Source organism: Ricinus communis, chromosome 8 (assembly GCF_019578655.1).
Source record: "Ricinus communis isolate WT05 ecotype wild-type chromosome 8, ASM1957865v1, whole genome shotgun sequence".
NCBI lineage: Eukaryota > Viridiplantae > Streptophyta > Magnoliopsida > Malpighiales > Euphorbiaceae > Ricinus > Ricinus communis.
In genome coordinates, this window is record NC_063263.1 from 16,147,558 (window position 1) to 16,160,505 (window position 12,948).

Below are 12,948 nucleotides of genomic sequence, written 5' to 3' on the forward strand. Positions count from 1 at the left end.
TTTTATGAAAATTAAAATCTTATTAAAAATTTATTAATGTATTATATGACTGTTGTAATTATTTTAAATATTTTTATTTTGAAATGTGTATTTATTTTTACACATAGAAATTTTTGTTAGGAGTCCCAACTCCTGCACCAAAATGCCAAGCAAGCATAGAGCAGAGCTAGCAAACAAGCCTAGCAACTTCTCATAAGCTAACCCTATAAAAGGTTCCACCCAAGTAAAGACCTATTGACTAAGCACCAAAAGATGTCAAAATATCATCAACTTCACAACCCACCACTTATAGCATAATTCCTCAACATGAGATGACTCATTGGACCACCTAACTTGAAATTGAAAGGCAATCTTATCACCAGACACAAAAGCAGTACATATTTCACATAGTAAGATCAAAATTTCGGGACATTTTCCTTGCCAATATCCATACTAAGGCCCTGAACTGAGTTTTAACGGAAACATTTGCAACATCAAACTATACCATGCTACGTATAGCCACTAATTTTGGCAAATTCTCGAATTGAAAAGTTTAAGGCACTGCCCGTACTAATTTTAACCTGCCTGCAGCAACTGTGGCTTCGAAGAGAACAAAATGGAGAACAGTAAAAATTAAACAAAAAAAAAAAAATTAAAATGAAAAAGAAAGATGAAATAGAACCACTCATATAATAAGATGAGAGATGATACTAAAACAAAAGTGAGACGAGCATAGAAAAACCATCAGATTTGTCTCCCATTGAGCAGATATTCCCCATGCCATGATCAGATTTTAAGGTGCTCCAAGCTTTGTAGCATTGCGGATTCTTGCAAACTTTTGTTAGTTGATGTGCTTGCTTCTTCCAGTTGAGCTGGTGATTTATTTGGATTTTCTGCTGCTTGATCCTCTTTTGTATTGCACAGAGGATCTTCTACTTCAACAGCTGGGTTATCAGTTTGACCGGCCTGAGAATCTGCTTTCTGAACAGCTGAATGCTCCTTTTTAACTGTCGGAGAATCTTCTATTCCAATATCTGGATGCTCTTTTTGACTGGCTGGAGAATCTTCTTTTGGAACAACCACATTACCTTTTTGAACATTCAGAGGATCTTCTTTTTGAACTGGTGGTGAAGCTGCATATACTAGAGAAGTTTGCCTAATGGTGACAGGTGGAGGTTGTTGTGGTAGTCCTCGCAACACCTGAGGCGGTAGTGATGGTGGCTGACATTGAGGTGCAGCAAAAACAGGCACTACACTTCTTACTCTTACAGGTTGAGCCATGCCATGGCAATGCGCCCCAAATTGTCGGATAGGGACATAAGGAGCTGCTCCTGCAGCTGGGAATTTCTGAGGATGAGCTGCCCAAAGGTCTAGAGTAGGCGATTGTCGTGGCGGCACAGTTCTGTCACATGACGTTGTTGATGTTGCTGTTCTGGTTGGCACAGATCTGTCGGTTATTGTTGTTGAAGTAGGTCTATTTCGAGTTGTCTTTGGGCAAAATAAGGGGAGGATTTTGGATGTGGTAGCAGGTACAGGCTGTGGACTTGTTGGCCTAGGGCCCTGCATTGGAAACTTTTTGGAAAACGGTATTGGGGAGTTTGGGGAGTTTGCTATTGCCATCTTTTCCTTCAATCGGTAATTCAACAAGGCACGAGCTATCGTGATTTGTTCTAACTCATCACTGTTTTCTGGCTCAGATGAAGAACTGGCATCTTCTTTTGCCACTGGCCAGAAAGAAAAACAAAAAGATATGTTTACACTTGTAAGAGAATTAAGACCAAGTTCCTATGAAAAATTTATCTATGCAACTAGATATGTTATATATGCATTAGAAGTAGAAACAGGAAGTATTTTGAGGGACGGGCAGCTTGTAATGAACCATAAAATACATGTTCGTATATAGACAACTTAGAAGCAATCTCGACAAAACAACTGCACAAATTTATGTACGTATACCAAACAGCAGATTCCCATGCAAAATTATAATTCAGTACACCCAAGGAACTCCCATAGGTGGGGATCTTTTTGTAATGCCATATATCTTTAGCTGATGCATTCAGTTTTCCTTTAGGATATTTATAAATGAATTATTGAACATCCTCCATCTGATGAAGGTTCACTACTTAATATTTACTGTCATTGGTAGCAATTGTTTATACAATGAAAAAGTGGACAGGAACTCACATTGTTTTAGAGATGACCAAGCTGCCATTGCTGCATTCTTCTCAGCTTGTTTCTTATTTTTGGCAGGTTCACCTGTGAATGTAATTCCAGCCAATTCTACTGTCCCAGTAAAAACAGGTTGGTGCCCTAGACCTGACCTGAATGTTGTATATTGTGGCAATGGAGCACCAACTCTTTGTGCAATTTCCTGCAAAAGGTTCTTGTATACCCCAGTTTCATCCTGACATTATAGCAACCTATCATCATTAAAATCACAAACTAGCACGCCAAGGATAATAAACAATGTTAATGCACATCTTTAACACCAAAAATAACATAATATTCCAGGAGAGGTCATCCTCTTTCAAAATCCTACAGTTACTTAAAATCTCATTAAGAAATTGTACTAGTAAGTATACTAAAAGCCACCCAATTAGCAGAATCCATATATGTACTGTGTTGCTTATTTCGAATTTTCATGCTAATTATATTTGATGGAAGATAAAGAACGTAACTGTGAGATGAATTACAAGAAAACATTTGTGAAGTTGTTATTGAAAAAGGTTATTGGAGTGCCTGCCGCACCCAAGATGAAAAATAATGGAAGCCTCATTTCAACAGAACCAAAAATCTGGAAATCCTACGAGTCATAGTTACTGAAAACCTTCATAAGTTCACAGAACAATCATGTAGTCCGACCTTTCATGAAAATTATCAACCTTACAAGTTTCGATAAGGCCTGAAATATGAAAATTACCTGGAATAAATTAAAAGCCAATTAAATTTAGTTAAGCCTAGTTTTGGGGTCAACTACAAACGACCCCTCCCCCCCTCTCTTTTTCTTTGGCATGTTATTATATTCAAGTTCAGACAACCGCAAGCCTTTCTGATACAAAATTATTAATTGTAAAGTGGATAGTTAGTTAACTGTATTTCACATATACAAAAAAAAAAAAATAAAAAAAAAAAATTATTGCTCTTTAATCAAATAACTATCTTTTCTAATATTCATGCTTAAGCTGTTCTGTGGCTGAGGGACTTGCATGGCCCAATCTGATAATAAGGTGGCTTGGACGAGTGATGTAGGCAGCGGTTGATTGTGGTTGCCTCTAAAGTGAGCTGGGACAAGGATTTACGCTTTCTTAAGGCCTTAACTGGCCAACAAATAATTCATGTTCAAACATACAGACTCAATTAATCAGGCTGGCTGACGTTCCAATATCCAGGTCTAAATTTTTTACAAATATTTTTCATATTTCAGATTTTACCCTACAAATATCTTATATTTTTCCAATTCGCCCCCAAAAAACTTCTTAAAAGATATTTTTTTTTTTTACTAATATTTTTTTTCTTTCAGTTTATATCCCATATACTTTCTACCAACCCCTCCCCCCCACTGGGTCTAATCATGTAACTAGTTCCATCATTTCAGTAGCATGCACTAATGTCATATAGTTTACTAACACTATTGAACTACTATAAATCCTATTTACTTAACTACAGTGGAAGGATTACTATAGATGAAATTCATCCATATGGCCTTCTAAATCACCATCATACTATTCCTAAGAAATACAATAAATAAGACTTGATAGTACTCTTGTAAGATAATTTTTAAAACACAAACTGTTACATAAGGGAAATTGTAGAAGATCGAAAGGAGACGTGTGGCTATATAAAGATTGTACAATTTTAGGCTGGTAAGAAGATTCTAACAACTATATAGCGGGTAAAATTTATGACAAACTGATGGGACTCAAAGCCTATGAAAGGGTTGATGACTATGGAAGTTGAAGATAGAGAATGTGCTGTACATGTAAACATGAGAGAAGCAAAATTTCAGAGACATGAAGATATTAATTCTCTTGGTGCAGATTAATCTAATAATTCTTTTCCTTGATAACACGTACTATCTAAATTTAAGCATGAAAATAATTGAAAATGCATCATTTGAAAAGCTTATTAAAACATTAATGATAATATAAGTGGTACCTAAATTTTTTTTATCTATCAGATTTTTTTAACCATATATAATATTTTGTGCAATAAGCACTTATAAGTTAGTGCCAACAGACAAAATATATTGAAAAAAAAAAAAGTCGCAACCAATTAGGGTCTACCGGAGGGAAAGAAAACAGAAAACCCATATCATTTAAGTGACCAAAATACACCCTTTTTCACTAACATTTGCAGCTGATCACTAAGGCATATGGACAAACCCACACCGAGTCACAGAAAATACCCATTTCTCACGGTTTTATTTAAATATTCTTTTAAGAAATTATAATTAATAAAAAAGCCAAAATAAAATTAAAATTCACTTTTATTGTTTTCTTTTTAAATAAAGTCAAAGAAAAACCATCGTGTTCTAACCCAAATGTAACAAGGGCATTCTCGTCATTTTTGCTTCCTAATTCCAAACCCCACCCCGCCGGCGGTCAAAAGCACCGTCTTCGCAGGATAAGGAGTTACACCTCCACCGGCGCACGTTAGCACCTCACAAACCATAATAAGTTTTAGGAACCCAGCTTATTTAATTTATAAAAGAAAGAAAACAGAAAACAGCGCAAACCACACGGCACGGCAGAGTCATAGAGGCAGGGCATTTTCGTAAATTCGGCGAATTCGCCGGGATAAAAAAGAAACTGATGTATGCATACACCAGTAAGCAAAAACACGAAAACAGGACAGCCACCTCCTCCCTCGGCGTACATTAGCAACAATCAGAGTGTTCCTTTTTTAATATCAATTTGCAGTTTTTAAGCAACTAATACTAATAATAAATGTTATAAATTAAACAATAATTTATTTTGAAAAAAACTAATAAAATAAATAGAGCTTACGAGAATGCGAGCGGCGAGAGAGTGAGAGGGACCGCGATTGGAGAGAGAGGTTAGAGCGACTTCAGCGGCGGAGTGTTCAGCTTGACGGAGAGTAGAGCAATAGTGAGGGCATTCAAAGATCTCACCGTTAAAGTTAACGGTAGCTTTAAAACGAGGAGCGTGATCAGGACCTTCTCTTATGCAAGTATAAGACGGAAGGTTAAAGCAGCTTCTCTGCGCCAGCTCTTGTAGCTGGTTCTTGTACATTTCTTCTTCTTCTTCTTCTTCTTCTTCTTCTTCTTCTCCAATCTCTCTCTCTCTCTCTCTCTCTCTCTTTCTCTCTCTCTCTCTCTCCTTTTTTTAACTCTTTCTTTGTTCAGCTTCAGCTACGGATCGAGTCGGACCTCGAAATGGGTTCTCGGTGAGATCAAGGTTTTCTTTTCTTTTTCTTTTTCTTTTTTTTTTTTTTAATTTTAGGGTTTTGGTTTTGATTCTGTTTGGATTGGAAAGAGAAAAAGGAAATAGAAAGAGAGAAGACGATAGAAGAAAAGAGAGATGAAGGACTAAAGAGTAATTATAATGAGTTAAAGGACTTTTTATTTATTTATTTACTCTTTTTGTTTTTTTGTTTGTTCTTTGGGGATTTAAATAATCGGAGAATTTATTAATGCTTTATTGCTGGGAGTCAACTGAACGTTAGGCTGCATGGATGGGATCTTTCCTCTAGATTTTCCACCTTGAAATTAAATACTAGTATATATTTTAATTATCTTTCTTAAATGTCATTTATACCGTTTTTATTTACAATGCAGTCATTTCTCATGATCTTGAATTTATTTGGCAGTGAGACAACTTTTTATTAGAAGTGTTCAACCAAATCCATTATTCAAAAACTCAAAATTAAAACTCTATCTGCTGAAAACGGTTTGACAATATATAAAATCAAATAAAAATAGATTGAGTGCAGTTTTAAATTTAAATATTTATATATATATATATATATATCTTGTTAAGAACTTTCAATTGTTATACAAGTTTTAATTTTAATTTTTAGATTAAATTTTTTAAAATTAAACCTGATTAAAAATTGATAAATATAAAATTATTTTTAATTTTAAATATTGGGTTCAATTTTAAATAAATATAACTCAACTAATATGATTTGAGTTAGCATATACTTTCTAACTGATCAATCTGACCAATGAACACCCCTACTTTCTACGATAGTTTTATTTGTTATAAATCATGTTTTAAATAAATATCCCCCATAGAAATTTTATTTTTCAAATTAAGTATCATTTAAGAAATTAAGTAATATTTATTATTATTTTTCTCATATTTTATCTTTATTATCATATAAATAAATATAATAATAGAAGAGAAAATATAATAGGATGAATGATAAAATTTATATTGGTTATGAGTATATTAATAAAAAGAAAACCTTTTAGTTATATCGAGTGAGTTTTATTATAATTATTTTTAATAAGTTTTCTAGTTTTTATATAATTACCTAAAATTATAATTATTTTAAATAAAACATTATTATTATGTAATAATAGAAATAAAATATATACTAATAAATATTGCAAAAGTGACATATCGCACGAAGTAAAAGGAGCGAAAGTCTACTAAAACTGTAGTTTAGAGATTTTAATTTGTGTTTAGGTAAATGTTATTCTCACGATATAAATTGCTAAAGCATAATATATTGAATACTAAAATTGCAAACTAACCAAGTCAAAGCTCAACTTTGTATATTCAATTTTAGTTGTTTTATTAAATGAGTCTAAAATTCAGATTTGAGAATCACTAATTTATTAAACAAGTGGAACCTCGTCATGCTCATTTTATATTCACAAGCTTAATTTTCAATTTAAATATTTATTAAAGAATACAAGTTGAAAATAATGTCTGTTTTTAATATAAAAAACATAAATTGTGGTTATAATCTTTATAATACTTAATAAAGTATAATAAGATGTATACAAAAATTAGTATAAAAAATATAAATAATGAATATAATTCTTATAATACTTGAATATTCTAATTATTATTTAAATATTTATTAATGAAATTCACTTATTACTGTTAAACCTAATATAAAAATTAGGTTTAATAATAATTAAGATGAAAACATCTTGTTTAGGTTTATAAACGAGTTTCAACATTAGTATGGAAATCACTCATGTATATTTCAAAATGAGTTTTTATATAATCGAGTCACCAAAATACTCATAAACAGTTTAATTTACACTCGTATTTAAATATGTTATATTGTGAAAATATGTATAGTCTTGAATTTATATATAAGAATTAACTGTAATTTTAATAATTAGAAAAACTGTAAATAACTGATAAATAAAGATTATAACATTAAAATAATAAGTTTTTCTTTATTAAGAATAATATGTTGTACAAATAGAAAGAACTAGAACACTTTAATCATATTTAATGTTCTTAAAATAGAGTGATGACTGCAATTAAATAATAAAATGAACAAGTGAGCATAATGGAAATACGTTGTATTCTGGTGGCTAGGCGGAGATTCTTGGAAACATTGGGGTCGGTATGAGCAGTATATTCCGTGAATCGTTATTTACATAATAAAATATAAAATAATTTTAAATAAAATTAAAATTAATAAACTAATATTAAACGATTAATACAATATTTTTAAATAAAAATTATTATATATTATATAATTAATTAATTAATTAAAAATACTATAATCTAAAATCAGTATTGTTAGTTCTTAAAAAACACTATATTTTTAAAATTAGACATACTAAACAAATTATTAGTTTTAAATATTGTATATTATTAAATTAAATTAATAATTATTTAATTTCTATTATCAAATTTTCTCTTTTATGTTTTTATATATATTATGATAAAAGAATTAACTTAAAAATATAATGTGAGAAACATTTTATTAATTTGTTCATTAATTCCTTAAAAGTTTTACCCAAACTCCATCACAGCTTGTGATTGATGAAAAATTCTATTAGGGTTTGATTTTTTGTAAAATCGATTATTTTAACTTTATTAATATTAAGTTCATCTTCATTTTTAATACTGTTTTTTTTTATTTGCTATTTCCAAAAGGTTTATGGCAAATTTTCTTTTCTTTTTTATTTTTAATTTTCCAGGCCTAGAGTGGACAAGTATTGCTTTATGAGAAAAAAGCTGCATTACGAAGCAGTGACACTGAGCGGCAGAGACACAAAGATAAATAGACCTTTGAAATACGTACGGTGAAGCTTGTTGAATCGAATTGAATTGGAGTTGTCTTTCAGCTCAACTGTCAGTATCATTTTACCCCCCTGAAATTTCAATGAAAGAGTATTTTACCCCCAAAATTGACTTTATGGCCTCTTTACCCCCTAAATTTTCTTTGGCTGCCATAAATTAATCCCTGTCTTCCTTTCTTTTTTTACTATTTTTTTTTACGAAAACTATTTATTATTATGTATTAAATATATATCTAGATATATATTTTTAGATGATGCCTAGTTTTTTTTTTTTTTTTTTTATGTTAGTTTGAGCAGAAATTTATGAATTTTTTGTATTCTAATTTTCATTATGAGTATGTGTGTTTTTAGTTTTCTAATATGAAAATTTTTAAAAGAAGTTATCTGTACAATTCATAAAATTTAATTTATCGATATTCAAAGAAGTCAATGGAAAGGAATGTATTATATTTTTTCATTTGCATTTTCTTAGTTGTGATTATAATCTTTATGCAAATTGAAGATATAACGCTTGAATTTCGTGAATGAAATAAAGCTCGACAAAAAAAAAAAAAACTCTAAGTGCACCTAAAACTTTCAAGCAAATAATAAAAATGCAATAAGTACAATTCTGGTGGATTAAAACTTATATATTATTAGTGGATGATAATAATAATAATAATAAAATCATAATTAAGAAAGCTGATTTAGTAAAAATAAAGATGCATATATGCTTTTTCTAAATATTTCAGACACGTCACTTGCTTTTCGTTATTCTTATAAGTAAGAAATTATCAAAAATTAGGATAAAATTAGTGTAAAAAAATCAAAGCTTTTTTGGAAAAATACAAAAGATGATAAACAATAATTGATGAGATTTTTGCCAATGACCTAAGAGATATAGTGGTGTTAGAAAAAATTATAGCTTTCTATATTCTATTTACCTTATACATCTTATTCAAAAATTAAGTTTAATTATCATAGACTTAAATTATTTGGTACCTTTGTGAATAACAAAAGTCCAAAAAAATACTTTATTTTTCTTAATGCACACTCACTTGATAAAATATACAAATAACAGTATTAGAAATTTATGATAAAATATTTCAACTTGGTTTTACCATATTAATTTAAATAATTTTGTATATATTAAGTCATATATTAAATTATTTTAATATTCTTAACGTGTCAAAATTTTGATTGAGTTTAAAATTGAAAAAATTATTAAATTATTTTTTATTTATAATTTTTTAAAAATGTAAAATTTTACTATGATCCTAAAACTTATAAGAATATTAATTATTTAAATAAACGTACTCTAATTCAATAAAAATTATAGACTTTTTTGCATTGATTTAATCCCTAATTGGACTGAATTGGCTGTTGTTAGTAAGTTAGTATATGAATTAGCAAGAAATTAAAATACTATCTAATTATTTATTTCCTCTAAATTCAGAAGAAAAATTGGCACTTTAGCCTTCTTCAAACTATGTAAAATATCTCTCACTCCTCTAGAACCCATTTAACTCTGACTTGAGCTCATCAATCTGATCAGAAGATTTTCTACCATTTATTTAATTTATTATTATAAGTTTACAACAGTATAATTATTTTCGCCCTATCTAATTGCTGACTAATAACATTATTATTGCTCCTCCCTCCCTTCTACATTATCATACATAATACAAAAAAAGAGTTGGTTTTATGAACTAGACTTATTTAATCCTCAAGGTATAATTATGTTTTTAATCCAAGTTTAAGTTTGCTCCGATCTAAATATTTGGTTGGCTTTTATATAATTCATTAAAATATTTAAATTTAAAATTTATATTTAATTTAGAGTATTTACGAGTCATAATAAATAAAATTTTAGATTTATAATCACTTTAAACATAGCACAAAATATGTATTGTTTTTTTTATCTTAGTTCATTTAGATAATCTAACTTCTTTTATTCGAAAAATGCTATTTAAGATTTTATTTAACCATTAATAATAGTAAATTTTTATTTTCTTTAACACTATACATAGATGGAAAATAATTCAAAGAGAAGGGAAAGAAATAGATGGAGAATGAATTATTATTATATTTAGTTATTTAATTATTTAGTTTTTAAGATGGGAGGAGACCTTCAATCTCTTTAGAGAAGATGAAATTGATTACATTCCAATTTGGAATGTAAAAGAATTCAACTCATGGGAACAAATTAAAACATACGCATAAAGTCTTTTTTTATCTTTTTATTTTTAATAATAATCTAAAAATAATTTTTTTATATAAATTTTAGATTTTTTTATTAAGTTTTCATATTTATTTATTTTCTTTATTTTGTCAATGATACAATGCATGTCTCTTTTTTTTTCTTTACGTGAAAGTTTTATATTTCGTAGCTATTATTTACATAATGTCATCACTTCATATATTTCATAGTTAATTATCTCATAGTTTTACTAAAGTAAAATAAAAATTTGTATGCATTTTCTTATAAAATTATTTTAAACTAAATAATATAATTAATTAAAACTTGTATGTATTTTATTATATAATGATAAATTTTTTTGAGACTTAAATATCAATTTAAGAGTTTTTATATTTTCAATAATTATTATTTTCTTCTCATCCCACTCATCCAAATAAATTTTACATATTTCTACTCCATTTAATAATTATTTTATGTAATCAAACATAATAGAATAATAATTTTTTCTTTCATTTCTTTCAACTCCCTTCCTTTCTTTTTAAATTACCTTCCTCTTTGCTCTCCTCTTCGTTGCCATGCACAGTATAAAGATAAAAAAATTTATATCTTTAGTATTCAATATATTAAGAAATTTATGAATTTTATCTACTAATAAATAAAAATTAATTTAAAAAAAGATATCAAAATTGAAATAATTTTATAGACAAACATTGAATTCTTTTTGTAAAATCACTCATAATGAAAATGCCAAGAGAGAAGAACAAAAAAGGTGAAGCAATTAAAACCTCATTTCTTCTTATTCTTCAAATAATGGGAAATACCAAAATGAAATTGGAATGGCATAACTTTTCAAACTTTCACATTTATATTTTGCCATCCTCATTTGTGGACTTACATTTCCAATTTGTCAAAAAGCAGTATTAAAGCTTCAATTAGGTTTGGTGGCACATTTTGTGATTTATAAGTAAAAAATAATAATAATAGTCAAACTTCATCAATTTCGGAGATTAAAAAAGTTTGTTCCCCACTCACCTTGTCTATGATAATGAAGCCTAGGGTTTAATTTTATATTCCTAGATTACCAAAATGCCCTTGGTTTATAGATCCATATAGTATTCCTTCACGACACTTTTGAGGGTAGTTTTGGCAATAGCTGGCCCTCGGAGATTTCCCCATGGTCTTCACTTCTGACTAGAAAACATTATTACCAAACCATCATTTTTATTAAAGTGGGCACTATGACTATGATGTGGGGGCCACCACTTATTAATCATATCATTTACCTCAAAATTAACCTATTATTTTTATCATTTTCTATCTTCTTTTGCCCCCCAATTTCCTCTGTTGTATTAGGCACGTGACCGTGGTTGGCTATATGGTTGACTGTTATTCTCCAAACAATTATTTGGATAATTATGAAGAAATCTTGTTTTCCAAGGCAGCTGTTATTGCCTTCCTTTCAGCTCATTATTATTATTATTATTATTATTATTATTACTTGATAGGCTTTTTTTTTTTTTACTTTATTAAAAATATAGACTATTTTTATTTTTTAATTGCTAGTTTAATAATCAAATATTTAATGTATATTTTATTAGTTAATAAAAATTAATACTTATTTGAATTTAAATTATAAATTATTATATAAATTTATTTTTAAATTCAATTATAATTTTTTTTATTTGAATCTGAAAGATTATTGATAGATTGACAAGTTTACAAATTTTTACATTAAAAGTCTATTAATTGTATTTAATAAAGAATAATTGAAAATAGTGATATTAATTGAAAAAAATTGAATTTTTTAATTTTATACAAATTAAAATTAATCTATCAAAATTAGACTCAAAATATATTATTTTATTACTTATTCCTCAACATTACAACTCTAATTTTTTAAAGTTTTTATGGATATTAACTATATCATTTTTAAAATTTATTTATTACTCATAATACATTTAATTATGCATTTAACTCTATTCTAATGGAAATGATTATTTTTAGCTTAATTAAAGTCTTGAGTTCGAATCTTTAATATGCAGTTATATTAAAACATTTAAGAGAGTATTTTGCCATCTGTAAAAGTCATATCATCACGTTGAAATCAACTCTAAATATATATATACTAAAAAAATTCTACTTTAATTGAATAGTATTTAATTAATTTTATGGTTAGTTCAATATCTTGAAAAAGGTTTTTAAATAAATCAAACAGGATACACTTACCACACACTCAGTCTAAAAGTGCTCAAAGTCTTAAAAAATATCATAAATTATGAGTAGGAAAATAAAGAGAGTAATTTTTTTTATAGTCATACATTTCAAATTAAATAAAATTTATTACTATAATAATATTATAATTTAATAGAAATTTAAGTACTAAAATTTTTATTTTTATTTACATTTATTACTTAATTTTATTAGTGAAATAATAAAACTATAAATAAAATACATAAATATCTTAATATATTATACAAATAAAATAAATAAAAGAAAATAATAATACAATAATATAAAATATAGCATATACCATAAATCTTTTAAGACTATA

The 12,948-nt window shown here is 27.9% G+C and overlaps 1 protein-coding gene across 1 annotated transcript; it reads right to left on the minus strand.

The window, feature by feature from the left end:
• Positions 1 to 390: 390 nt before the first annotated feature.
• LOC8266276 (double-stranded RNA-binding protein 2) lies at positions 391 to 5,597 on the minus strand. Its single transcript, XM_002529901.4, has 3 exons — positions 4,986 to 5,597; positions 2,164 to 2,383; positions 391 to 1,703 (listed from the first exon to the last, which is right to left on the minus strand). Exons 1-3 carry the CDS (start codon positions 5,229 to 5,231, stop codon positions 766 to 768), a joined length of 1,404 nt encoding a protein of 467 aa, XP_002529947.2. The 5' UTR covers positions 5,232 to 5,597; the 3' UTR covers positions 391 to 765.
• Positions 5,598 to 12,948: the final 7,351 nt, after the last annotated feature.